This window comes from Lagopus muta, chromosome 6 (assembly GCF_023343835.1).
Source record: "Lagopus muta isolate bLagMut1 chromosome 6, bLagMut1 primary, whole genome shotgun sequence".
In the NCBI taxonomy this organism is placed as follows: Eukaryota; Metazoa; Chordata; class Aves; order Galliformes; family Phasianidae; genus Lagopus; species Lagopus muta.
This window is the reverse complement of record NC_064438.1, coordinates 49,591,827-49,619,245: the sequence shown is the minus strand read 5'-3', so window position 1 is coordinate 49,619,245 and position 27,419 is coordinate 49,591,827. Positions and strand designations below refer to the sequence as shown.

The 27,419-nt window shown below is 44.0% G+C and overlaps 1 protein-coding gene across 3 annotated transcripts in view; it reads right to left on the bottom strand.

The window, feature by feature from the left end:
* RCOR1 (REST corepressor 1) overlaps nt 1-27,419 on the bottom strand; it is an 82,716-nt gene that overhangs the window by 9,122 nt on the left and 46,175 nt on the right. For all 3 annotated transcript variants that reach the window (XM_048947970.1, XM_048947971.1, XM_048947972.1), the window contains 5 exons: nt 15,615-15,667; nt 11,416-11,577; nt 8,690-8,808; nt 5,234-5,312; nt 382-576 (listed from right to left, as the gene is read on the bottom strand). In XM_048947970.1, the coding sequence (XP_048803927.1) occupies nt 382-576; nt 5,234-5,312; nt 8,690-8,808; nt 11,416-11,577; nt 15,615-15,667 (608 nt within the window). The remainder of the gene's footprint in view (nt 1-381; nt 577-5,233; nt 5,313-8,689; nt 8,809-11,415; nt 11,578-15,614; nt 15,668-27,419) is intronic.

The window sequence follows — 27,419 nt, the reverse complement described above, 5'->3', positions numbered from 1 at the left end:
AGGAAAAGATAAAGAAAATTGACTGCTGCAGATTGAAATCAAACTTGTGAAATCAATGATATTTGAAGGAAATTCATAGTTAAAAGGAAGGAACTTTGAACTGTAAGAAACACCAAGAGCCAAAAGACGTTCCTTCAGGTCAGTGCCATGGATTTTCCTTTGCTTCACTTCTGATACAAAGTAGGCATCTCATAGAACAAAAGCATAAGAGAAGAAAGCACATGGCTGCGTTAATGTACAGCATAAGGCCAGCAGCTTGTCAATTAAGCCACATAATGATGTGCACAGTTATCATCTAGCTACACATTCCTGGGAATTGTGCAGATGTGACAGGCAGCATCAACAAAACTAGCAGTTATTCCTCAACTACATCACCCATACCTGTCGCTTGATTGAGACTAATTCCATGTCCAGTTGTCTGAGTACAGTGGTAGCAGCTGTGGCATTGGCAGAAACGGCCTCCACATCCTCTTGAGAAAGGAACATTCCTTTGGGAGGTTTCCTCTTCGCTCTGTTCTTGGCCTGTGTACTGTGCTTCTCCTTCTTCACCTGAGGAACGGTTTCAGCAGGAGGCACCTAGGAAAGATTTTATAAAACACGTGCAAAAAGCTTTAAGTGGCCAAGTAAATATTCATACAAGCTGTGGCTGCTCTGTACAAGAATTCTAGAGTGACCACAAAAAACACAAGTCTAGATACCAGTCATTTTTCAAACAAGGATTTATGCTCTCAGATTAGCAAGATACTTCAGGTGCTCATTTTCGGTCATCCTCAGTTTGCAGAATGAAAGAAGTAGCTTGAAATTGGGAAGATTTTGTTTTGCTATAAGTAGCACGTCATACATACACTGTCTTATACAAATCTTTCTTCTAGCCAGCTAGTCAACATTCACAGCAGAAGCTGGTTTCTCAGCACATTCCCATTTTGGGAATTTTCTGTCATTTAAATATTCTGGATACTTGCAAAGACTCCAAAACCTCTCTTCCTGCCTTTGACATCAGGTCTCAACACATTACTTTAGCTGAGCAGCAGAAGAAAGCAAAGTGGAACTTGGAGACAGGAGAAGAACACAGCTAGCAAAGTTTATAAAAAGTTATCTTTTCTTTATGTCAGACAGGAAAAGGATATAGCAAACTAATTTAAAAGCAAAGGATGAAGCAGTGAGGTGACTACAAAGCAGTTCTTAGATCATTAAGCAGTTTCTTGGAAGCTAAGTTTTCCTGCCTCGCACTGATATATAATGTTCAATTAAAGTAATGCCATTTGCCCACAAACAAAATTTGAATCTCTTTTGGAAAAGGGAATACTTCACACACCACTAATTTGTATGCATTCTGGCTAAAGCAAAGCACTAGCCACACACTGCTAACAGGTATGCTAGGTAAGATGCAATACTAAAGATCCTTAAAAGAGCACGTTTGATTCCCTAATACCAATCATCTCTTCCAGAAGTTACTCTCAATAAGCAACACACACCCAAGATTTATTATCCAGTGGCTGGAATATTGCCCAGAACACAGAACAGAAGAAGACAGGCAGGAGGAGAGAAAGCAGGGAGGAGAGGCCACACATCTGAAATCCTCCACTCAATCACTGCCAGTTTTAAAACATTGGCCTCAGTTAGCACTATTGTTCCCCTCCTAATTTGCAGCTACATGCAGTTTCTACCCAATCTGTGGCATTTGCTCATTAGCAAACACTAAAACTCACACAAGGTTGCACAAAGCCCCCTGTAAGCACTTGGCTCTGCCTCCCAGAGCCCGGAAAAGCCCAGAGCAGCTGCAGCAAACAATATCCTGCACACTCTGCATGGACTCAGGAGACATACTGGAGCAGTAATGTGGACAATTGTCTATTCTCAACTTTTTTCTTGCCTCTTCTAGCATGAAGAAATTCATGAGAGATGATGCCTAAGGCAAGCCCAGGAGCAAGAAATAACTATTATTGTTGTGGGAGATAGACCAGATTTCTTTTCTGCAGTGGAGAGTAGGGAGCAGGAGAAATCAGGCTGGCTTAGTTACAAACAAATGAGGTAAGCTCTGCACTCTGCTTCAGAAGCGAGCACTTTGATAACTGAGCCAGGTAAATTATTCAACATGGTTAGATGTTTCAGGTTTATTCATATTTCATCTGCATACAGAATTTCACAGGATTGTGCAGTAATGTCTCCATCAAGCCATAAGGTGACCAACAGGCAATGCTGGCACTGCAAGTATCTCAGAAGCTTCAACTTTAAGTAAAAATGAAAGCAAGTTTCAGATGACTCTTCTACACTGTGCAAAAAAAAAAAAAAAAAGTGAAGCTCATCCATGTTGTGGACAAAAAGCCAGAGCTCTAGCAGAATCATAGAATCACCAGAGTTGGAAAAGACTTCCAACATCAGAGTTCAACTATTCCCTTACCACTAACATTTCCCCACTAAACCACATCCCTTAGTACAACATCTAAACATTCTTGGACACCTCCAGGGACGGTGACTCCACCACCTGCCTGGGCAGCTTGTTGCAGCACCTGACTGCTCTTCTGCAGAAGAAATTCTTCCTAACGTCCACCAAAGTGAAGCTCCCCCGGTGCAACTTGAGGCCACTGCCTGCAGTCTTATCACCAGTAGCACAGGAGAAGAGACCAGGCCCCATCTCACCACAATCTCCTTTCAGGCAGTTGTAGAGGGCAATAACGTCTTCCCTGAGCCCCCTCCTCTCCAGACTGAACTCCAGTTCCCTCAACGACTCCTCATAAGACTTGTGCTCCAGATCCATCACAGAATGGTTCTTGACAGCTCCAAATGCCTCTAAGCTCCAGTGATACTGCACAGACTTTGGAAATCTACCCTATCTTGGAAACTCTTGCTTTCCTGGCCACCATCAACTCATGAAAAACAATTAAAATGCAGAATTTAGCAGCACTCCTCTATTCAGAAATTGCCACTGCTACCTAAAACACTTCATACAAACCCCTTTAATACAAAGAAGGCTTACTCAGATTTGATGGTTTAAAAAGGAAAGACCAAGCTCAATCCATGCACGGGATGAAATGGGAGGCATTTCTAGGAGCAACTGCCTCAGGAAGAGATGTTAAGAAATGATCCTGACATCTGTATTATGGAGTCACCATCTGAGGGAACCTGAGCAGCTGCAGTAATACTGAAAGTACTAAGAAAAGGGAAGATTCCCCCTCCAATGATCCCCAAAAGAGGAAACACAGATGAGAGATTTCAGATACTCTGAGAAGTCCCAGTATTTCTCGACAGCTCATACAGTAAGTGACACATCTTAAGAGCTAAAAAACTGTCTCCATGAGGCTGGGACAGGGAGGTTCTTTACGGTAACAGTCTGGGGCTGCTGGTGCGTGGCTGACCAAGTCACTAAATGCAACTACCAGGAACAGCCCCTCTTCCAGATACCTGCTCTCTCGAGGCATTTTAAATCAGCCCCAGGCTGAAGTACTGCAAAACTGAATTAACTCCACTCAAAGCTGGTTGTCAGCTTTGTTCTGGCCAGCAGTACAACCAGTCACTGTCCAGAAGAGCCCCCAGAAGGCTGCCTGCCCTTGCAGCCCGCGTAAATGTACACGGTGAATTCAACTGACCTTTGAGTTGGGTTAGAGCACGCTGCGGCTGAGGGCAGTGTCAAAGAGGGGCATTCAACTCCCATGCAAGACTTTCTGCAAATATCTTGATGGTAGTTATTTGCCATCTGCTCTGCTCTGGCCTTAAAGCAGAGGCAGCAAAGTTGGCGAAGAGCTACTGTTCCCCCCTTCTGCAGCAAGTTCACAGCAAGACGGTGTTTCGAGAAGGAAGCAGTAATAAAAGGGATTGAAAGGTCTGTAGCAGATGCAGTCTTTCAGAAAATAAAGTGTGGAATACTAACTAGAAACGTTTTTAATTTAAAAAAATGGGAATTCAAATGATATTATTAATTATTCACAAGACATTCTGGACAGCCACAGTATGCCATTGATACTTAACCAGAATCTTTCAAGTTTGGGTGTTGTTAAGGCTTTCAACAACTCAGCTTCTTGTAAGAATGAGTATGTTCACATTAACCCTGCTCCTAGGAAATCAGAGACACTGATGGTGGAAGGTTGTTTCAGGGAAGCCTATGGAGCACTCCACTTGTGTAGAGAACAGACCAGAATGCTATGATTTTTTCAGTTGCTTCCCTTCAGAATAATTTGTTAGAAGAATTAATCTCACTGATAGTGACTGACAAAAAACACTGCTCTAGGTCCTTGCTCTTGCCTGTTGTGCAGTCACAGTTTTAAATAATTTTAGTGCTCTTTTCCTATAAATAGCCTCTTTTAAAGATTATTAAAAAAATAAATCAGATGTCATTACTGAGAGAAAGCAGGCTACACGAAGCCAGCAGATGGAGTTATTCAAGGAGAAGGGTTTAGGGTAAACGCCTTCCTGTAGCACTGATACATACATACAACCCATACTGCTGCTGAATTGCAAAGTTCTTTTGTTTGGGGCCAAATAACCCACAAGTTACATGCCTGAAAATAAAGTATATGCTTTTCAGATGAGCATCACGGAGTTAAGTTTTCAGAAGTGTACGTCTATCTGCGTGGCTTCATCCAGAACTTTATGCCAACTTAAAATTAAAGCATCTCAAGTGAGGTTCAAGTAGTATGTTTTAAGTAAGCACATATTCTGCACATAATGACAAGGCCTCTCTGCCAGACCAAAACTGTCTATACAAAAACTCTCTCCTCTATCATTCACAACTGTACCTGTAATCCTGGCATCACTGAAACCCTCAGGACTGCCCCCAAGGATTTCAGTAGATCAGGAATTTGCCTTAGAGCCTATATAATAGACAAATATACTCCTGTTAGTCTATCTAGAATGGTTTAAAGGTTTAAAGGATTTATATCCCTTCCACCAAGCCATCCACAGAGGGACAGCAGCGCTCCTACTCCATCTCGGCAAATAGTTAGGTTGCCTTCAACCACCACTGAGAGTGCTTTAAGCTAACACAGCCAACTCTGAACAAAGACTCCAAACATCCACGTAGTATACTAGCATGTGCTGGAAAAGTCTTCAGATTTTCCACTTTTGTTCTCATTTATTTATACTTGTCTTGATCGAAGAACAATTCTGAAGACAATTCTTTTCTTGTATGACAACCATACAAAGCACAAATAAAGAAAATTAGATACTGTCAGCTTCTACATCAAGCAGTTAGTAAGTAAACACTTTCATTTGCACAGTAGTAAGAAAAGAGTTATACCTCCTTTTTGCTCTCCTTGTTTTGTTCAACTTCAATATCAATAGGGTTGTTTCCATTCGCTTCCTCCATTTCGTCCTCACTGAAATACAAAAGTAAATAGTACTGTATTACTTTGTGAGGCTCCGTTTCTCTATAAATAACATGCCAAAAAATGCACGGATGCAATTCAGCAGCTTTCCTTATATTTTTTGACCAGGGTGGGCTCTTCAGGGGTCTGCAATTTTGGTTTGTTGCTTCCCCTCCCCTTCTGCCCCATTTATCTGTTTCTTAAGTCAAAAAAATTCTTAGTTGTAAAGATACTAGAGATATTTATTTTAGAGAAAGTGGAGAGTGGTCTACTTATGCAAAATAAGTCTGCTTGGGTGGAGACTGGATAAATAGCTAACAAATTTTCTTTAGAAGAACATCAGACACTGAGAATTCTAACTTCAGGCAAACCCAGACAGAAACAAAGATTTAGAATACCAGCAAGCAGTTCTAACACAGACTTCATACAACTCTAACATTTAACCAGAATGATATGCACGAGATGAACTCCCTCAAGAACAAACATTACAATGTTGGGTTCTTTTTAAGTCACAATCTCCAATTTCATCCTCCTTTGGAAAAGAAAATGAGGTATCAGTTACAGAATAATAAAATGCATGAAATTGGGGCCATATTGAAAGTGACCTTGGCACACCTGGACAGTTTGGCTTCATTGGAATTTTAATCAGACATTAAATCGAATGTATTTTCACCATTTAGAGTTTTTGTACTGTACACAACTAAAGTTAATTGCACCATTTGGGATGATGCCCAGAAACTGAAGAAATAAGCTGATCTAATCAAAGTTTTTTTTTTTAAATTACTATATGAAAAAAAAAAAAGTCTATTTTGTCATGTCAAACTTCACAGCCTGGAGGAGGAACTTCAGCTGGAAGAGGTATGTCACAGCAGCTCCAAGCTGGGCAGGAGAACCCAAGGGGAGCTGTGCTCAGTGTGGGTATTTCTGGAGGAGCAGGGAACAACAGGCTGGTGTGTGCCACAGGTAAGGCAGGTGCTAAGGAATACTCACAACAGTGACTCATGGCTGCTTCCTTGCAGCTGTGCAGGTGTCACTTAAGGAACTCACTGCTGGGTGACTTGACGTCCATCACTATGAGGACAACCACTTTACAAGCCACTCCTGCAACCCCCTGCTGACCCACAGGATATTTCATTTGTACAGTCACGACTCCAAAGAATACAACTCTCAAGGACCCCTCTGAGATTTGCATGTACAAGACCCCTTGCACACAACCAGCAAGAGCTCCTGAAAACCTGGTTCCAAATGCACTGGGAGCTGTTTTCATGATAACCTGAAGAATAGGTGAACTTCCCTGCCTAGCCACAGAAGAGAAAGCACAGCACTTGAGCAAGACACCTCAGGCTGCCTCTTCCCTTAACCTCATCCCCAGCAGAGCTGCCTCGTGTTCTCAACTGGGCCCAGCTGTCAACCTTTCTGCAGAAACCAAACCCCACAGGCTTCACTGTGCTGGCAGTTTGCTCTCAAATTCCAACAAGTTCTCCAGACACGAACTAGATCAAAACCCACTCACTCACTTTTGCAGTTTTAGACAATGATCATTATTAACTGAAGGACATTCTTGAGATTTTGCCAACACCCAGTGGCTCAGTACTACATCAAAACTTGGGTATCATGAACTCACCCAGCTTTGCTCCCACACTCCACGTGGGTATGCTGACAAACGCTTGGATTTGTAGGGGCTTGACTATTTGACACAGTGGAGGGGAAGAAGGGAAGCCTAACATCAAGCTGTAGATGTAATGCAAATTTATGCATTTCCAACCTAGCTGCCTTCCTCAAAGGCTCCAACATCACAGTACAAGGCTGCCCAGACAGTTCTTCCCCAGCCTCCTTGTGGCCAGAGGATATGGACCAGAGAATTGTCTTTCCAAATGGCAGTGACTCCATTTTATGAGCACAGAACAAAATTAGAGAGGCAGTATAGACAAAAAAAAAAAAACCTTAAACTACATAGTACTAAACAAACACACATTTCTTATAACTGACATTTTTCCTCCTTACAAATTAGTAGGAAATAAGCAGGATGGGAAGCAGAAAATCAAGACAGCCTCTGCATTGAAGAACACAGTGAGGAAGAGAAAGCCAGGCCAAATATCAAATGTGCTGCCTGGTAGTTTTCTCCCCAGTCTTGCCTGTTAAACAAGCACTGTTGATCAAGTGGAAAGATGGGAGAGGTTGAGTGACTCAGTATAGTACGTCTCAACCCTGGAAATGTCTTTCCTCCCCCCTCCCAAACAGGGCTCCGTCATCCAGCCCTGGAGCCAGCACACAGCTGGAGCAGCAACTCCTTGGAGGGAAAAGCTTTTACAGAACTTTGCCCAACTTAGGAGTTTACCAAAGCCAGACACGCTTCAAGATTGGGCAAGTTTGGCTGCAAAGACACGAGCAGCATTTTAGCACAGGTTGAGAAGGCACCTATGTTAAGCAGACAGACCTGTTGCTGTTTAAAGGGATGGCTTTCCCTCCAAAGCATCGGAGACCACCATGTTTCTGAGGCCTTAGAGCTCCAGAATGAGGCAAAATCACCAAGCGGCAGTAACTTTGCAGTTATCTCCAGCAATAGACACAAGACCTCTGGCTGAGCCACCTCTGTAAGTGGCACACAGGGGTACCCAAGAGAGCGAACATGCAGAGAAAGCTGTACCTGCAGGAGTTAAAAGCTCACTAGCTAGTAAGCTTCCGACTACCATCACCCTCAGTTCTCAATACAACCAGTACTTCTTGGGGCATCCCTGCCAAAGGGCTTACCCTAAGCTTCCCTGTGACCTCTTCTCAGTCACTCAAATAAAAAATGGCCTGACTTCACTTATCTCAGGGAATACAGCTTGACCTGAAAACCTCACTCACAGGTTTTCATATGAAAGGCGGAGGAAAGGGGGTGTGGGTGCACATGCATGAGCTCAGAGGTGCTGCACTGCAACCTATGCCACACTGAGTGCATGTTCTCATTCTCCTGAGTATTACAGAGGAAATAAAGGCAAGTTTCTAGTTTTTATTACTTACATTGTGCTACTCGTTTTCTGGCCCTGCTGACACCAGTGCCAAACAGCTTGTAAACATCAGTTTTAATTTCATTTTCTCCACCCCCAAGCAGTATCAGGAAAAAAAAAAAACAACACCTAGTGTGTTGGGATGGTGACCATTGCACTAGAGGGCAACCAGGAATTGCACAGTGTTGGTGAAGGGAGCACACCTAATTGCTGACACATTCTTTTTGGCTTTAAGCAAAGCAAAACACGCATAACAGGGGTGGGGGAAAAGGCATGGTACCAGAAAACATGAGGGAAAATCCTACGGCTAGTTTCTTACAAGCTAACAGTAACGTCTGAGATAGTCTAAACAAATCAGCGTGTGTCAATACCCAGCCTTTCTGCTTGCAAACCTACCTTTCCTCACGTTCCCTTTTTTGTTTACGAGCATGACGGTCCATCACGCTAGTTTTAGTCCTTGTCTTCTTCCAGGAGTAGTAAAATTTCACCAGGCTGGCTATTGATTTGTCAGGAAGCTGCAAATTAAACATGTATCCTTTTATACGCTTATATGTAAGGTATCCCCAGGAGTACACATACAATTGGTCTGTTTTTGTCAAGGAACATCTGATCTCTCTACTTCGAATTCTCTCAGAATGTCAAGAAAGACAGTTCTGCAGCCTTGCAAAAAAAAAAAAAAAAAAAAAAAAAAAAAAACAAAACTAAAAACAAAAAACAAAAACACTGTTTCAGGCTAAAGTCATCTATTTGTGACATTAAAATCTCTACAGAACATCTCCTCAAGCGTTCAACCAACCAGGCCAGGTAGCTGTTTCTCTTCACATCAAGGGAACATAGCAAAAGCAAATCCAAAACAGGACCTTGAGAGTGAGCAAGCAGTTTTAAAAGCTAACACAGGCATGTGGAAGCAAATGTAGGAATTGCTGAATGGCAGGCTATATCCCAAACAAATCTTTGTTACTGGGTTAAAAAGCCCCATTCACATCACTCATGTGATGAAGCATATTCAAAGGTCTCAGCAAAAGATGTTTTCAAAAGGTGAAACATTACTGTATGGTTAATTGAGGATATAGGAAAACCACAAGTCAGATATTTTTTTAGTCCTCTTACTGTAACGTCATTACCCTGTGGTTATGAATAAGAAGTCTGCCTCAGAACAGACTAAAGCTACATTAACTCTGCTTGGGAGGTATTCGGCATGCACATTCTTACACAGGATTTCTACAAGATAAAAGTCCAGCCTTTTGCTGAATAAAACATGTTTTAGGTGAGCTTGTGATTCAGCTCAGAGGGCCACACGAGTGGGAAGAAAACAAAACTGAGCAACAGCCAAATTACTGAGATACTAGAGCTTAAATCTTCACTTGAGATAAGCTGGTTCTCAGACTGCATATTGACTTTAAGTCCTAATGGATCACACCAAACTACCACCCCGGCCCACAATTACACTCAGGCATAAATCCATCTGCTCAGGCCAAAATACACACTGTGCCTGCACAGTGAGCTATTTGGATGCGGGGCTGCCAATAGCCATGCAGCAGGCTGCTACGTTGGAATTAAAGAGTTCCACAGGACAAACTCAGGGACAAGGCTGTTTGTCACAAACATCAGCTTGGCTATAAGCACACGCTAAGAGTGCCAAAACATCAGAATCAGCTCCGGTAAATAACGTAACTCATCTTCCAATCCCTGGCTTCAGCGACTCTCGTTGGTTCCAAGCCGCACCAGTGCTAATGGGCCAACAGATAGAAACTAACAACTAACATGCTCCAGAGCCATTGATTCCTGTCCCCTGCTAAACACAAAGCTTTGTGCCATTTAATTCCTTTTATGCAGGATGGCTTTTCTGGGAGCAACAGTAAAAGAAAAATATACCTAGGGAACAGTGTATGAGTTTGGCATCCCTGTACTGGATGCACTTCACCCAGGGACAGCATCATGTTTCTGCACATAATCTGAGTTGTAATTTTTTTGCTCTGGCATTAAACTGAGCAACAGGTCATATTCCTTCCTCCCCCACAGGACATGCCCCTGCTCTTTCCCCCTGAGCAGTAAATTAAAAACAGAGGAACAAAGAAAATTGCTTCAACCTTCAGGAGTCCACAACTTCTGAACTCTCCTGACTGCCTGCATCAGCTGCCCAGAGCATGTGCAAGCCTCGAACCAATGCAACTGTGTGCTACAGGACTCTGAGAACAAATGAACAGTAAGGGGACATTCGAGGAGGACATGAGGAGAACAAGCCTCTTATTCTGCCACCTTCTGTAAAAAAGGGACCTGACTCTTCAGTGACCTCCCTTCATGCTTGGGTGGTAGGTTAACCTTCAATAGGATCTGCAATGCAGGCCTTCACCTCCACCTTAGAGATGAACAAACTGTAACCACATGGGTCACAATCATGGTTGAAGGAGCATGGAGAAGAGTTTGGTTCCCTCTCTGGTGGCAAGCTAGTCAAAAACAGACTCAGAAAATAAAAATCTACATTCCATCATCTCTATATTTCAAAAGGCAGCCTCATCAGCTTTTGCTTGAAGTTGGGTTTTTGACACCCTGCCCCTTTACCCACGCACACCTCAGCAATTCCCTTTCAGGCAAAAGCCTACCCTTGAAGCTTTCAATAACAGTTTTAAAAATATTGTTAGAAATTGAAAGCAAAGGACTGACATGATATACAAACCTTCACCACACATCCACTGACAGTCCCAAATCACATTAAGCACAGACTTCACGCTCAAAATGAATTCCTAAAAAGCAAGCTGCAGGAAAGGAGTCAACTTTGCATGGAGATAATCTTTACTCCATGTGTGGGTGGGCATGTGTGTACAGACCATGCTTGAACTCCAGCTGAGACAAACACTACTGCAGCACACAGGGGACTGAAAACCATAATTTCCAACCAATAAAAATTGCACAGTCAGAATTTATACTGAGCTGGCAAAGCACTTCAGGAAAACATTTCCGTATGGACTCCAGAAGCAGTGCTGTTTTTATCTAGTCACAATATTACTTTTCCTCCAATCTTCCCTTCGGCCTCCTCTCTCTCAGAAGTGTTACACAGCAGCTCGGCACTGAAGATTGTCCAATTGTCTGTTCTGCTTTTTCAGCCCTCTGACACTACTTACCATCTGCTGGATCCTGTGAAAGGTTTTCCCATGGAAACTGAAAGCCTGCTCAAACAAGACCTTGTCTTCCACTGTCCACTCATCTGGGAATGGAGTGAAGTTTGGCAGATCCGCCAAAGATTTCTCAATGTTGTGCTTGTGCCAAAACAGCATCCCAAGAGCCTAGAAATAACAAGGACACCACAGGGACAACTGCAATCACAAGTAGCATTATCATTGCAAAGGAACAGCTACAGGATTTTTTTCAGGCACCAGGTTAACCATAATTTTCAGTTCCCAGCTATGTCAGACACGTGTGTGTGCAAGAAACCTGGAATCTGACCCACACTGTTACACACTGAGCAAATTGAAATTTAATCAAATTATGGAGATAGTAAAATTAGGAAGGAGTAACAGCTGAGAGACAGGAGAAGAAAAAACTGAAGTGATTCCAACTAGACTGATCACTATACGCACAGAAAAGCTAAGCAAAGCCATGAGAAGGCCACCTAAAAGCCAGACTGAACTTGAGGAAGCTTCTTGACATTGCTGAACTGTTACCATTCCCCACACAGTCAGGAGGGCTGCAGGTTGGAGGTTCTTCTGGTGGCAGGGGTTCTTGTAGGTTGTTTAGAGGCTTATTTTTGAGGGGCAGGGCAAGAAAAGATGAGAAGGTGGATGAAAACACAGGAAAGCACAGGGCAAACAGTGTGTGCAACCCTGACCTGCTGCTAAGGTGTCCCCATCTGAAAGGAGAAAATAATCTCATTTAGGGGCAGCTCATTTGTTTCTGCAGGCTATGTCTCTCTCACTTTGCTGCAGCAGTCTGTGGAACTGAAAATCAGACAAGTATGAACATTACTTCACCACCTGCAAACAGCCCCTCCTGTATCCCCCAGACGTGCATCTCAAGCCACCCCTCTCCCGAGGGCAGGCAGCTCACATGCATTATGACACATGGCTGCATCTGGCACAGCATTGACCACTGTAAGTCATTCTGGGAATGCCTGACTCTGCAGAGCTGGAAACCAGCCTTGCACAAGGTCTGCAAAGAAAAAACAACCCCTAACATGCTGAGTAAAACACCAGAGTAACCTGCTTGTCATATGCAAACTCAGTTTGGGTTTCACAGCCTCAGTAATCCCCACCTAGTAGTTTCATCCATTCCACTCAGAGCTACTAAATCACTCTGAATTTGGGGCTTCCCCATTATGCTTTGCTATGCAAAAAGCAGTTCCTTTTTGGATTCTTGCTTCACTGAAACTGTGCAGAGGGGCAAGACTACAATCATTAATCTTACCCGAGATTTTGCCCTGACCCTGCTGGCCTTTCAGAGCTGTCAGAGCACTTTTCTATCCCCCACTCACAAGCCCCCTTTCGCCAAGAGTTGGAACAAGAGAAAGTCTTGGTCACAACACAGTTGCTCAAGGTGTCCCAGATGCCACAAACTCAGTTACATCCATCTACTTGGGCAAGTGTGGAGCAAAAGAAGCTTCTCTGCAGGCATCAAGGACCAAGTTTTCTGTCTCATCATCCTCACCAACTTCACATTAGTGCTATACAAAACTTCCATAAGAGAAAGCAAGGGAAAAACATGGAATGAGCCACTTGGGTGTTAAATACTGCTAATTACTAGTAAGGGCCAACGGGATAGCTGCTTACACAAAGCAAATGAAATACAGAAAGACTTTCCTTATTGCTGCAAGAAAGCCACATGCATTAAAATAAAAAAAAAAAAACAACACAGCAAAGATGATAGCATTGTCAGATGTATATGATAAGCCTAAGCACCAACAATATTCATATACACCCCTCCACCACCATCCTCCCTGAGGAGAGCACTCTGGAGTCTCACACTCAGCTTTTCCAGCCTCTTTTGTCCCAGGACGCATGATTCAGGCTGGCAGAGGCACAGCACACAGCCAACCCACTGCAGTGCTCCCAAAGCTCAGCACAACAGCCTGCCAGCACCAGTTGAAACAGGCTGCCATGCTGAAGGCTGCCTTTTGCCTGCCCAAAGCTGGCAAGGCTGAGGGGAGCCCTAGCAGCACGGCCCCAAGCCCCCATCAGTCACCTGCTGGCAGTGGAGCCTACAGCATGGCATTGGGCCACGGGCAGAGTAGGGACAACAGTACAGGAGCCACTCGCAGCAAGGATGCAGCCAGTTGGATGGGAGAGCCTCTGGGCAGAGCTGGGTGTGTGCCCCGGACACCAGCCAGGCAGCTCACCATTCACTTCAACAAGCCAACACGTCTTCATCAGCAATGGTAGGCTTTGGGCAGGGGACACAGATGGAGGAATGGGAATCTGTGTTACAGTGTTAGCCAAGCCACCTGCACGGTGGCCCGAGGAGAATGGCTGTCTGGGGAGATGTGTGTGGGCAGGAATACACCAGCCAGCAAAGCCCAAATCCTAAAGCTGATTCTGACTGGCTTCCAGAGAGTCTGTATGGGCTTTTCCAGAGCTACTCAGCCAACAGTGACTCTGATACCTGCTTAAGAGGAAGTGTCCCTTGGTGACACAAATCATCCTGATTTGAAAGCCCTGACGCTAGTCCCTCTGATACAAAGTGAGAATGTGCTTTGCAGATGGAAGACAGATCCTTCCCAGCTATTTCCTAGAAGTGCCTAGCTTGGCTGCCCAGTAAATATTAAAAGATCCAGGGCACATGTACATCCCAAAGGACACGGGACACATCTCCAGAGCACCAGTGCTAGGGAAAGAATGAGAATAGAGTTAGGAAGAGCACTTATACATACAACTCAACTACTCTGTCCTGATTGGAAGTCCCCTAACTTCTCTACTGTACTCAGAAGATAGGGGCCAAGGGGAAGACAGATGAGCTAGAGATGCTTGAAGAGTGGGAGATATCTATTTGTAGCATTTACAGGAAAAGAAATCTGTGTTAGCCAAATAAAGTTTTCCAAAACAGAAGAATTCAGTTTGTTTAAAAATCACAAGCCTCATTTTCATCCATCTTCTGGATCAGTCTACTTGGTGGATACTTCTCCACTAAAATCACAAAACCCTAAGGCAATCTCTCTTAGCAAATATTACCCACTATTTCCAGTACTGGGATATACCCAGCTCAATCGACATGAGCCATCAGGGATTTTTTCTGGATTTACGTCCGCAGGCTTTTGGTAAGTTTTTCTTCCTTTTATTGCAATTTTCTAGTCTTAGAAACTATAAATATACACTCTGATCATCCCTGATTTTGCTGAAAGTTTTTCTGGCTAACTCAATCCTCACATCCCACAAGAAATCTTTTTGAGGATGACTATCAACCACTGAAAGCCTGACTCAAAGATGACAGCAGAGTCATTTAAATAGAACCCCTGCCTGACCAAATCACTGGCTTCTATGCTAATGGCCTGAGCCTGAATTTCATGAATTTGCAAGTTTTCTGAGAATCTCTTTGCAGAAACAGTATGCAATTTGCTCATACAGCAGATCATGCAATTCCCTGCCTTACCTTTTCGGAAAATTATTAGTGAATAAGGAAACTCCAAAAAGAGCTCAGAAAAACTTCCCAGTCACAATTCACCTCCCTTGACAAGTGTTAAAATTGATGCTAGTTACAGAGACCATCAGTACACAGTCTTAGACCAAGGAAAAGAGAGGTTTGCCCCCTCAAAAATGGATTTCAATCTCTAAGCTAAGGGCACTGGTTAGCCTTAGGGATAGCTAGACACCTGAGCTGTTATCTGTGAACTGCAATACAGTTTACAATACAGTTTTAGGGTAAAAAGCCCTGGATATTGGTTTGTGGTGGTTCAACAGCTCATTCATTAATAACTGCCAAGACATCCGTGAAGCAGACGTGGAGTAATCAATTAGAAAATGCAACACAAGCAGGCAGCTGTCCAAAGATGAGCCATCCTCACTAACCAGTCTTTTTCATGATGTTTGGGGGTTTCAAAAGTGTTCAAGGAGTGGTCATCACAGGAAGCATAGTGCCCATGGCCTAACTCCGCTAGAAATTATGATGCTGGTTTTGTTTTTCTTATCTTGACTTCTTATGCCAAATTCAGGGTGAGCTTTACACTCCCAGATGACAGGTCACCATTGCAAACAGCCAGTTTAGGGAGAAGCAGAAGAGAAAACACAAGCAGTACAAAGGGGAAGAAAGAGGTACTCGTAGGCAGCCACTTTAAGACAAGTTTCAATATCTGCTGAAAACAACTTTTTAAGTAGGTAAGTATTCAAAGGTTTATTACCTGTTCCATATTGTATCCATGCTTCTCTTTAGCAATGGCAATATACTCATCCACTGAAAAACAAAGAGAAGAAATAAGGGCATTTCATACAATGATCTCATCTCCTCTCCCCAGGCTAAAACCCAGTCCTGCGGCTGTGACTGCAATCATGGTCACTGTATCCTCCACAAAGAACTCAGGTGAAGAGCTACTGAATCCAACAATTCAAGAAAGGAAGGAAACAAAAGAAAAACAAACACCTAGATCCGTAACACGCTTAAATGATACATGATACTCAAGTCAGTAACATGAAACATCATATATACTATTTCAAAACTACAAATATTTTTGCATTAAAAGCACAAGCCTTTCTCCTATGGTCTGCTCATTTACTTGCTGAAGAGTTTCTAATACAGATCTTGTTCACCAGACTGTATAGACATGAGTTTTTCAAAGAGATATGAGCATCTCATTTTTTTTCTTTAATTCCCCCACCCCAAAGCAGCTGTTTTCTTAAGAACAAAACTCTTAAACACAACCCATACCTTCCAATACTACCAGAATCCTGGTGCTGCACAATCACTGCAGATATCTTGGCAAATTAGCCAGGTCCTATGCCTCAGCAATTCTCATCTTGGATCAAACCCCACTTCTATGAATTATTAGGCCCCTGTGAGCTTTTAACCTTTATAATATGAGGATGCCCTGAGGAGTTATATTTTGTATGGATGGGACTAAAACCCAAATGTCTATTTTAGTATGAGTGACTGAGCTTACTTTACATCCAACTGCACCCATTTGAGGACAAGATCAAAGTCAGCACTCAGTGCTGTTCTTCTGAACTCCACGGCCTTGTGCTTGGTCATTATTTGACACACTGAGAAGATGGCATCCTTAAAAACAACGTGAGACTCCCACTGCCCCTGATGGAGTGAAGCACGCTGGAAGCAGTGGTCGACCATAAGATCCCTGATGTGCAAGTCCCCCGGAAGGCTTCAAATAGGTATGCACAGCCAGAATTCACTCACATACTTATTTTGAACTCTAAGGCGAGTCACTTAATAACGAGCTCAAAAATCCCCCCTCCTCTGTTTCTCTGCAGATACTCAGGGAGGGATGCAGTGAGATTCCTGTGCTGAGCACCCTACTCCCATAACGACACGGAGAGCATGCGCAGCACCCAAGGAAGGAAATGAGGCTGTGAGCACTGCAGCTGAGGAAGCCACAATTCCCACAGTTTGTGCCTCATGATTAACTTCAGCTCTCACATGTGCTTCTCCCACTTTTTTTTTTTTTTTTTTGCCTTTGTGAGAATTCACAGTGAGTCTGTGGCATTTCTTAAAGTCATTTCTTCACACTGGGGCACTCCTCAATTCTTTTCTTCAACTGAGAGACCTAAGCAGTGAGCTCAGTAATTATGGGGCAAAAGACAGGATAGATCAGAAAAGGCACAGTCTCTTCTCAGCCTATCATCGTTATAAACAAATAAAACTTAGGTAGTTGAAGTAGACACTTTACCTTATTAGACAACAGAGCACTTGATATCAACACCAGCCCTTCATTTGGCAACAAGATGCATTAACTAATTTTCACACAAAGGTGTTGCAAAAAAGGGTTAAGTGCCATAGGAAAGTCTGTTGAGAACACTGTTGGGGCCGCATGTTCTGGCAGGAGAAGAGCATGCATGACATACAGGCACAGTCAGCAAGGGTGCAGCTGCACGTCAGCAAGGACACCCTACCGAGCTCCAGCTCACCCAAGCTCCCACACGCTCTCCCCACTCACCAGAGCATAACAGGCACTCCCAAAGGCTGACAGAACTGCTGTTGGATCATGTTCTGGAGGGGTTCAGTCAAAGTTTTATTAGCCCTTTGAGGAATGGTGTAGCCACAGCCATTCATTTGCACCCCTGCAGCACAAACACATCTGTCTTTCTAAGTCAGCAAATTGTTTCTAAGGGACAATAACTATCCCTTCTTGCATTGTGCAAACATGAAACAGTTGCACAGACTGTGGAGGTGACAGAAGCCGACTGAAATTGCTGCATTGCTTAATTGAACATCCTGTGAATTACAGAAAGGTAGGAATCTCTGAAGCCAGCTTTGCTACGGAAAGAAAAAGCTTGCAGACCAACACCCTGGGGGACAACAGGATCCAGGAGGATTGCATGGGGGACAGCAAAGGGAACTGCCTCCTCACACCGAGCAACAAAGGGAACATCAGCAGGATGTGGGCAGATGCACAACTTCTCATGCTCCCAGACTTCATAACCATACCAAAAGCAAAAGCTGCCAGGAAATCCTAAGTGCGGCATTTCCCAGTACTTCAGCTAAGTACTCTAGGCTTTCTTAGGACAGGTATTCCACATGCAGTGCTATATATTTTGTCTGAGGGGGAGGTGAAGGAAGGGGGAGGGAAAGGAGCTGAATTCTCTAAAGTCCAAGGCTGAATTAAGCCCCTGAATGCTAAGCACTGCTGCATTAACCAGCTCATTTTCACTGTAGAAAGATCCACAGTTCCTGATTTGACTTCAGCATCTCATCCTTTAACATATGCAGAAAAGAGATGAGGTCGTTCTGCTCTTCAGCATATTAGCGTGCTTATGCCAGATTATTATAAGCAATGAAAAACTTCCTTCTTCCTCCCCATGCTTCCTACTCCCCAAAAACACAGTGGTCTTTTCTCTCCTAGCCCCACAAGGACATTAGCAAGGATTCCCCACACCAATAGGACTTTTCTCGAATGAAGTCAGAATGCCACAGGGCCAAATAGCCTATCAGCAATCTGACACGCTGAAAGGAGATAGGATGCCTTTCTTGTCATGGTGGGGGCTGCGTTACACCTCACCGTTACATGGGAGGAAGAGAGAAAGACAACAAGGTCATTAACCAACCACAAGCACACAAGCTCCTTCTAGAAGCATCTGCAGGCAAAGAAAAAATAAGACAAGGAGTATACCATTGTACTTTACTCTGGTACACAGGCAGGCAATGAGCTGATATAGCCCATTTTGCTTGTCATTTCTCAGCTAATCATGGGCTCATTTGCTTTGATGCTTGCACCATCTGAGAGGTCTGACAGTCTCTTAAGCAATCCCTACGCTTACTCCTCTTCACCATCTCCCTGTATACGAAGCAAGCAAGAAAGACCATGGCACCAACTGAGTCACAGGATCCCTTTAGTCTCTCATGCCAGTAGAGCCTGGAATTGCCACAAGCTCAATGCTTCACATGCCACGCTAGATAAATAAGTGTTCTCTTCCATCTCTGCCTCCCTGATGCACTTCCAGCAAGCCCAGGGCAGCAGGCACGTGAAATTCTGCTCCACTGCATTTCAGTGGCATTCAGTCATGCTCAGCGTGTAACCCACCAATCTGTTTAGACATCAGAGCTCAGCGCCAGAGGAGCCTGGAGCAGAGCCCTGCTTGCACCAGAAGAGGCAGCGTGCCAGCATGGCTCTTAGCTGCTTTCCAGAAGAGCGAGAGCAGAAGTGCAGCCTTGTCCCATTCTCCCCAGCATCAGCTATGCCTCCACAAGCTCTTCTAACAGCATAACTTTATCCAAACCAAGGAGATGAGAACATTCTCCCTTCCATGCAACTCATTTCTCAATTCTGAAAAGAAATTCATACACAGATCAGGCCACAAAGACAACATTTGGATAGAGACAGATGTGTGACACAGGAAATGCACCATTCCTGTGCAGGCTCTTGTTGCTACTAGAAACCAGATGAGGGGAGGACAGAGAACAGAGTAATAAACTGGGTTGGTTTTTTTTTTGTTGGTTTTTTGTTTGTTTGGTTGGTTGTTGGTTTTTTTTACCAGTTTGGCTACATTTCTTATCCTGTACACATTTTAGCAGCGTGGAGATTAGCAGAACCCCCCTGCCCATCCCACAATGAGCACTAACCTGGAGAGCTCCTTCCTACAGCTAGCTATGCTCAGGAGGGCTGAAGTAGCACAAGAGGTGGACACAATGGGAACACAGAGCTTTGCATACACCGTCACAGCAGAGAGTGCTCAGATGCTTAAAAAAAATCCCCTCTTCCTAGCACAAGAGGGGAGATGACCAAAAATAAGACAACTAAAAACCCTGAGTGTAGCATTAACACAGGGAAGGGAGATGTAAGGGAATGAGAAAGGAAGCAAAGAAAGATGCCTCCCCTCTGTCATGTAGAAAGAGAAGAGCATGTGACCGAAATGGTGCCCTCAGCCCCCTGAATGCTGTGATTATTTCTAGATCATATTCTCACACAGCCTTTTTTCCTGCTAGCCACCTTCCTACAAGAATTTTTCACTAGAGGCAAAAGAAAGGGGACGCTTCTCCCTGACATGAGCAAACAACTGCATTGCTGATTTTCACTCCTGCATCCTCGAGCACTGAATTCAGAGATGTAAAACAAGAGCATTAATTTCAGGGTGGGAAAACTCTAAGAAGAGAAATGCCTGAAAGCGATGACTCCCCTCATCACCATTTCATCAGATGAAGCAAACACTCCAAGTGGGTCTTTTTGAAGAACTCTCTCTCCTCGTGCCCCGCACCCTATTTGGTTTTTAAAGACCCCACAAGCATCACATCATGCTCGGTGGACTCACTGACCCTGAGCAGGGTTTGCAGCAGAAGCAGGAGAGCTAAAGCCCACAGAACGCAACAGGAATGCAGAGGTAGAGCTGTTGCTGCAACCTCAGTTCACCCCTATTACTGGGGTACTGCAGGAGCTCTGAACACTTTGCATATTACGTGATGCAATACCCTGACAGAACAGGGTGAAATAAGGACAAAAAGCAGCCTTCACAGCCTCGGTAACGTGCTTCACAGGGTTTGATCAATTCTGGAACCTGTGAGGAATTTCGGATGTGGCTGTACATCTCCCCTTCTTCTCCCTCTTCATTCAGAGCAGAAAAAAGTCAAGCCCCAGAATAAATCAGTGTTATATAAGGGAAGTAAGGAGCATGGGTTAGACATATACATGCAAAATTTTTCCAAATTTCAAAACACAGTTATGATAGCACACAAACAACTAACCACAGTTTCTACCTCGGCTGTAACAGCAGTAGCTGCATTGCCGTCTCATGGCTTCGGTGGAACACTCCTGCCACCTCGTGGCCACAGCACAGGGAGGAAGGAACAAAAAGCAAGGAATTCAGACAAGAGCCTCACTGAAGTGAGCTGCAACAGGAGGCAGCAGGGAGCAGGCAGAGATCAAAGAGAGATGGGCTTGACCACTTTCCTGGGCAGAATCACTTACAAAAGCAAACAAAACCCATCTACTTTAAAAAGCTCATATGCCTCAGAAAAACTGCTTCATCTTTTTGGCAAGACAAAGTGCATCACGGGCAGGAGGAAAGGAGAGCCAGCACAGAGACACGTTGCTGTCCCTTCCCTCCTCTCAAGACTGGTTCTAGGAACCAGTGACCGTGACACAAAGGCAGCTTACACACTTCATGTGACTGAAGGTGTGAGAGGAATTGTGCTGTAGATAGAACTGAGTTAAGGCCTGTGAGCCAAGAGACTGTTGCAACCTCAGGGCAAAGAAAAACAGACCTTACTTGAGCAGGAACAAGATGGAATACCCTGCAGCAGGGGAACAGTACCGAGCCAAGGGACTGCACAGCACGCCTCACACTCACACCCACCTAGAATCAGAGAATCACAATGTTGGAAAGGACCTACAAGATCATCTAGCCCAACTGTCCACCTATTACCACTGCTACCACAAGCTCTAAACCATATCTTGTAGCTCCTCATCCACGTACTTACCTCCCATAGCTCAGATTTCACTTGTACATCACAACCTTCACCCCCAGCCACCTCATCCCACCTGGGAGCACAGATATCTGCCTGAATCCCCAAGGAACAGGGCTGGAAACATGATCCACGTGAAAAATAGCCTATTCCTGCTGTGCTAGCACCCTAACCCAAGCTGCAGTGAAGTCATACAAACCCTGAGTTTTAGTCAAGAGATACTGAAATGCCCTCATGAGTAGCTGCTGTCAGAAGAGGCAATCTTACACACTGCCAGCTGGGCAGGCTTTCTCCCTTATTTGACTTCAGCAAGCCATGAATGCTAGCAAAGAAACATACCTATTAGCCACCTTTTTTCCCCTTCTTAGTCCCCCCCCTTGCATGGCCAGAGGAAAGCCCAAAGCTGAAGCTCCAGTGATGGCTAACCATCTGACCCACCTGCCTTTCAGCTCTGCTGCATCAACAAGAAGGCTGTACTGCAGACACAGTTGTACTGAAATCCAGCACACTGCAGCTTGTCAGAACTATTTCAAGCTGTTTACCAGGAAAGGCCTTTTGCTAGCATGCATGTTTCTTTTAAAGCTTTTACCAACACAAGTTTGTTCCTAAAGTTGCCCCCTCAGTTGATGCTATCACATCAGGGCAAGAAAAGCTCAGCTACTGCTTTTGGTACAGATGCACTGTGTGTGATGGGGGGAGGAAGGTGTTAATGAGGACTACCAGAAGGAAGGAAAGCCAGCCGGCTATATATACTTACCTCAATCACCCTGTAATGCTGCTACTGCTCTGCCTCAAAGGTCATGATAAGGATGCACATGGAGGACTCTTCTCACACATGCAACACATTTCAGCTAGAAATTGTCCTGATAGCAAATACTGCTGTACTCGAGGAGCAGCACTCCTTCTGTAGAAGGGAAGGATGAGGAAGATCTGATAGCAAAGACGAAACAGTACCCTCAGGACCCAGCAAAGAATAGGCAGAGCCACAATCAAATCACTTTGGAAACCTAATCCATGATGAGCATGTGGGATCTGAGCAAGGTTTGTTCATTCAGCAGTGCAAATTTGGTTCTAAATCAGACAGACACACTTGATTTTATTAAGTGTAATTAACTAGAGCACATAGCATTGGGTTTGGAGCTGTGTAAGAACACAAATTACTATGCAGTACCTGCGAGTAGGAAGGGAACACTCCATCCCATGTATGACCTTCCAAGACACAGATAAGAAGTCAACAGACAGGATAACTGAATGAGGCATGTTCCTGAACAACAAAGCAAGTTTACAACGGTTCTCCGCATTATTCAATACAATGCTCTCAATCCGGTATGAAGAGCCCTAAAGCCAGATTTATTCTGCTATCAAACCATGGCTTGAGGTAACTCTAAGGGAAGACTATACAGTCTCAGATTATATACTTCAAGGCAAGAGCATGCCCTTGCAATGCAAATAACATTATCGATACACTTGTGACAATAGGTAGTAGATTTTTTTTAATCTGCATTTCATCAGATGGTTCAGTGCAACAGACATTAACATGGGTCAGAAGACTCATTCATCAAGATTTTATTATGTAAATTACTCATTTTCGCACTCCTAAGTAACAGCCGATCCAGTGCCTCATTTCCAAAAGCCACAGATTCATTACTCTGGGAAAAAATAAAGTGTGTCACATAGTAATGACAGAGTCAGAATGGGAAGCCACAGATTCAGACTACTAGCTGTATCATGGAAGGTTCACCCTTGGTCTCATGCCTAGGAACATTCTCCAGTTCTTCACATTCACGTTATGCTGCAAACACTGAAGTTTGTAGACTGCAAAATGGCTGTACTACTGTTTCGAATTACATCAAACAACAAAACACCATGAAAATCATTTTCTGAATGAGTGAGCAAAGTAACTCATGACAGAAACAGCCTCATACACAAAAATAAAAACAAAAACAAACACACAGAGCACTCACTCTGGGTCAGCAGAGACTACTAGAAGGACTGATCAAGCAGCCCGCTGTCATCCAGTCTCAGAAGCCACCAACAAACACCCAGATTCAAAGCCCTCTGAAGAGGACAAAACCTTCCACAAGGTCCATTTCCTACACTCAACAAGATTTTGAGAGCTCTTGCCTAAAATCAAAACAGTTACATGCTCTATCATAGGAGCATAAAAAAACCACTATATCAAAGCCAAGCTCCCTAGACAGCACGGCCCAGGGTTTTTGTGAAGCATGAGGGCACACGCACAGAAGGGGTGTGTGGGAGCAGAAGAGCCATCAGGTTAAATTACAGCTCATTATTATTGCTACTGATAATAAAACCCGTCACAAGAGAGTAGAAGCCATGCTGACCCCCTTTATAATGCACACAAAGGCAAAAGAATGAACAATTTGTCCCTTAGCCACCTCCTTAAAGAATGTCATTTAGGTGGATAGGACATATCAGGCAAGACAGCAAGAGGAAAAGTCAGAGCCATGCTGAGGAGCTACCCATGGCTGCTGGAAGCAGGATTGTGCGGTCACCCATCCCCAGCTCCACTGCAGCTGGAACAGGAGAAGCCTCTGCTCCTGGATGGCAAGGGGTTTAGTCACAAAGGCAACACTTATAGTTGTAGTTATTCTTTGCTGCTGGTGCCTTTCTTTCCAACGCCCAGCTGGAAGAGAAAGAATGGTCTGGAGCAGACCACTGAGACAGTTCTCAGTGACCCAGAAGGGCTCTGCACTTGAGTGACATAAAGTTGTGGAACAAGATCAAAAAGGACAGGGACTAAGTGAAAGCAGCTTGATGTTGGATGAAAACTAATCATTCACTGTAGCTTCTGAAGTATCGCTGAGAAGTACTCCTAGATTTATAGCTAAAAACTCATTTTCAGATGTTTGGGGCTGACCCCTCCAGAGAAAGTGAGTACCTTCCCACAACAACACTCTTAGCACTATTACGTCTGGATGCTGAGAATCAAAAATTACTTCTCAGACTTACCTGAAAGGCCCCATTATCCCCTGGGTGCAAGAAAGCTACAAGGGAGCAGAACAACGGAAGACAAGAAACTCAGCACACAGGGTACTGCATAACTTACAGGTAGCAACATATCCCAAGGGTGGCTGGGCCTCTGACCTCCAGCTGTCTGCCCCATCAATCTACTGAACATTTCTATTCCTGCTTGCTGCAAGAACAGGTCAGCTGCTTCACCACAGAACACGACAGGCCATGAACCAAAGCAACAAACAACTGTAGTTCTTCACAGAATTCCTGGTACCTTATTCCCAGACAACAGAACACAAGAAATAAAACAGGTTTACATTAAAAACACCATCTCTATTGGACATCAGAAGTTGCATTTGGGCAAACATTCAGACTACCCTACTGTAGACAAGCTAGCACTCAGGAACCATAAACACTCAAGATATCCAATCCTATACTTGTTCATTTGTTGTTGTTGGTTTTTTTGTTTGTTTGTTTTTTTAACTCCATTTCCAAAAGGTCTGAAATCAATGAATTGTAGAAGTGTTTTTATCCCATCCAAGAGGTCCTTACAGAAAGGCAGCAGGCTTACACAGCCCGATCTTGGACAACATACACTTCAAAGTAGCCTGGAAATCAAAGTACATTATGTTGACAGGTATTAGGGTACTAAAAAAGTATATGAAATTAAGTCAGTTTAGATAAAGCCAGCCTACAGATCCACATAGTACATGCTGACACACAGATTACATACAACATCCTCTCTTGAAGGCTGATCCTAAAAACCCGCAATAAATCAATGTAACTAACTAGGAGATCCTGGAATATCAGTGGTAGGTGGTCAACTCCTTTAATCTGATTTAGAAGCCCAGTCCTTCCCTAGGAGTGATACATAGGGACAAGCAGGACACAGGGTAATGGCCGCAAGTTGTATCAGAGGAGGTTTAGATTAGACATAAGGAAGAACTTTTTCTCTCAGAGTGGTCAGGCACTGGAATGGCTGCCCAGAGAGGTGGTGGAGTCACTGTCCCTGGCAGTGTTCAAGAGGTGTCTGGATGACGTGCTGCGTGATATGGTTTAGTGCTAGTGGTGGCAATGGTGATGAGGAGACAGTTGGACTAGATGATCTCGTAGGTCGTTTCCAACCTTGTGATTCTATGACTCTATATTGTTTCTGATGCTTGCAGTGCTAGAAAATTCATAGCTACCTCTACCACTGCATGTATGTGTGAGAAGCACATGATCTGAAAAAAACCTGAATGTAGGGAGTAAAAAAAGAGTATGGGAAAATAATCAGCAGGAGCAGTTCTTAATTAGAAAAAATAACGCTACAGCATACACATTCCTGTGAGGGAAGCTCTGGCACACACCCTCAGCCTTCTGAGCTAGCACCTCTGTAAAAGCCATACTCAGCAGTACTAACTCATCACAGCCAACTTATGGCCACGACTTCCTCAAGCATTTGTCAATGAAGGACATACATACAAGAGCTCCTCCTTCCCGCACACAGCTCCCATCACATACCCATACGCACCCACTGGTGCTTTTGCTGACCTGCTCTAGGATTGAAAAAGAATAAAAGCTACCTCTCACATGCTGACCCTTCTTATTCTTACCTGAAAGCTACAGTAAGAGAGAAGAGGTCAGAAAAAGAGACCTAAGCCCTCTGAAACCCTCAGAGCCTGCCATTCCTGCTGAAGCCAGCAAGGCAGGGACACGCTCAGCCTGTTCCAGGGCTGTGCCAGAGCAGCAGGATGTAGCCGCAGCCTGCCAGTTCTCCTTGTACTGGTCCTACAACTTGCACAGCACCTATCAAGCTGGCTAGGACTGCTCCCAAACGCATTTCAAATCAAGGCTTGCTGCCAGGGTGACTCTTAACGCTGCCATCATCACTCCATTACATCCACATCATCTTGCCTCTAAACTTCTCTTATAAAAACGCCTCTTCCTAGTGCCAGCCCTGGTTCAATCCCTGCAGTAGCAACAGTAGTGGCAGCTGGCACCTCCAAACTGGGTCATCTCTGCATGTTCAGAGGCCTGTTTCACACTGCAGTGAGAATAAGGAACAAACAGGTGGCAGGAGAGAACAAGGCACATGAGGATACTGGGGACTGCCCACCCTCCCAGCACAGCAGCACAAAATTCCTCCAGGATTACTCAGCTACCTTAGACAAGGCAGCCTTCTCCTGGATACTCATAAGCACAGTCTCTACCTTAAGGAATTTTTTTTAGAGGAGGTGTTGGTTTTTGTTTTTATTCTTACATATATTTCTCAACAAATCCATTGTACCTTAAATGACACAAATACACTAGATTGCTTTTCCAGCTCTAATACAAACCACTGTGAAAGGGTTAAAGCCTCATCCTCATTTAAATATGCATTCAGGATCCAGAAACATCAACCTGCGGTAAGAATGATGAAAGAGCTGGGCTCTGAGATTTCTACACAGCACTGCAACAGCAACTAGAGCACAGCAGTCGACGAACAAAGGAGAACTGCAGCGAAGTTTGAGGCAGCCCAGCCATTTCTGGGAGACACCCACAGCCTTTGAAGCCTGCTATCTTTTTTGCTGTTTGTAATAATGCCACTTCAAGCATTACCAGTTGCTTCAGCTCACATGAAATACTGTATCCCTTCATCTTCATCTTCTGAGCATTTGCTTAAGCACAGCAACTGCAGCTGCTGGTAGAAGTGGCCATGACTGCATTATTTCTACAGCTACACTCAAGTAGAATCTTAAATTAAACACCAGTTATCTCATTTCTGGATTCATGGAGTTGTATTCTTCAGTTACTGTATTTGCATCCAAGCTTCACAGCTGCCAGGTTTGCTGCAGAATTTGAAATTTGGATTAGGGATAAACACAAACCCAATTCTGCTCTTCCATTAATCCTTTTTGCTGTCACTGGGACAGCAAAAGCATTATTTCTAGAGAAGGAACACACAGACAGAAAGATCAGAAGTGGTGCATTGCTGGGTTTGGATTTTTTTCATTTGTTTGTTTCTTGCTCCTTTGCTTTGGTTGGTTGTTTTTTTAATTTTTTAATTGTTTTGTGGCTTGTTTGGTTGTTTGTTTGTTTTTTTTTTTGGGGGGGGGGGGGGGGAAGGGGAGGAAGAGGGCTCATC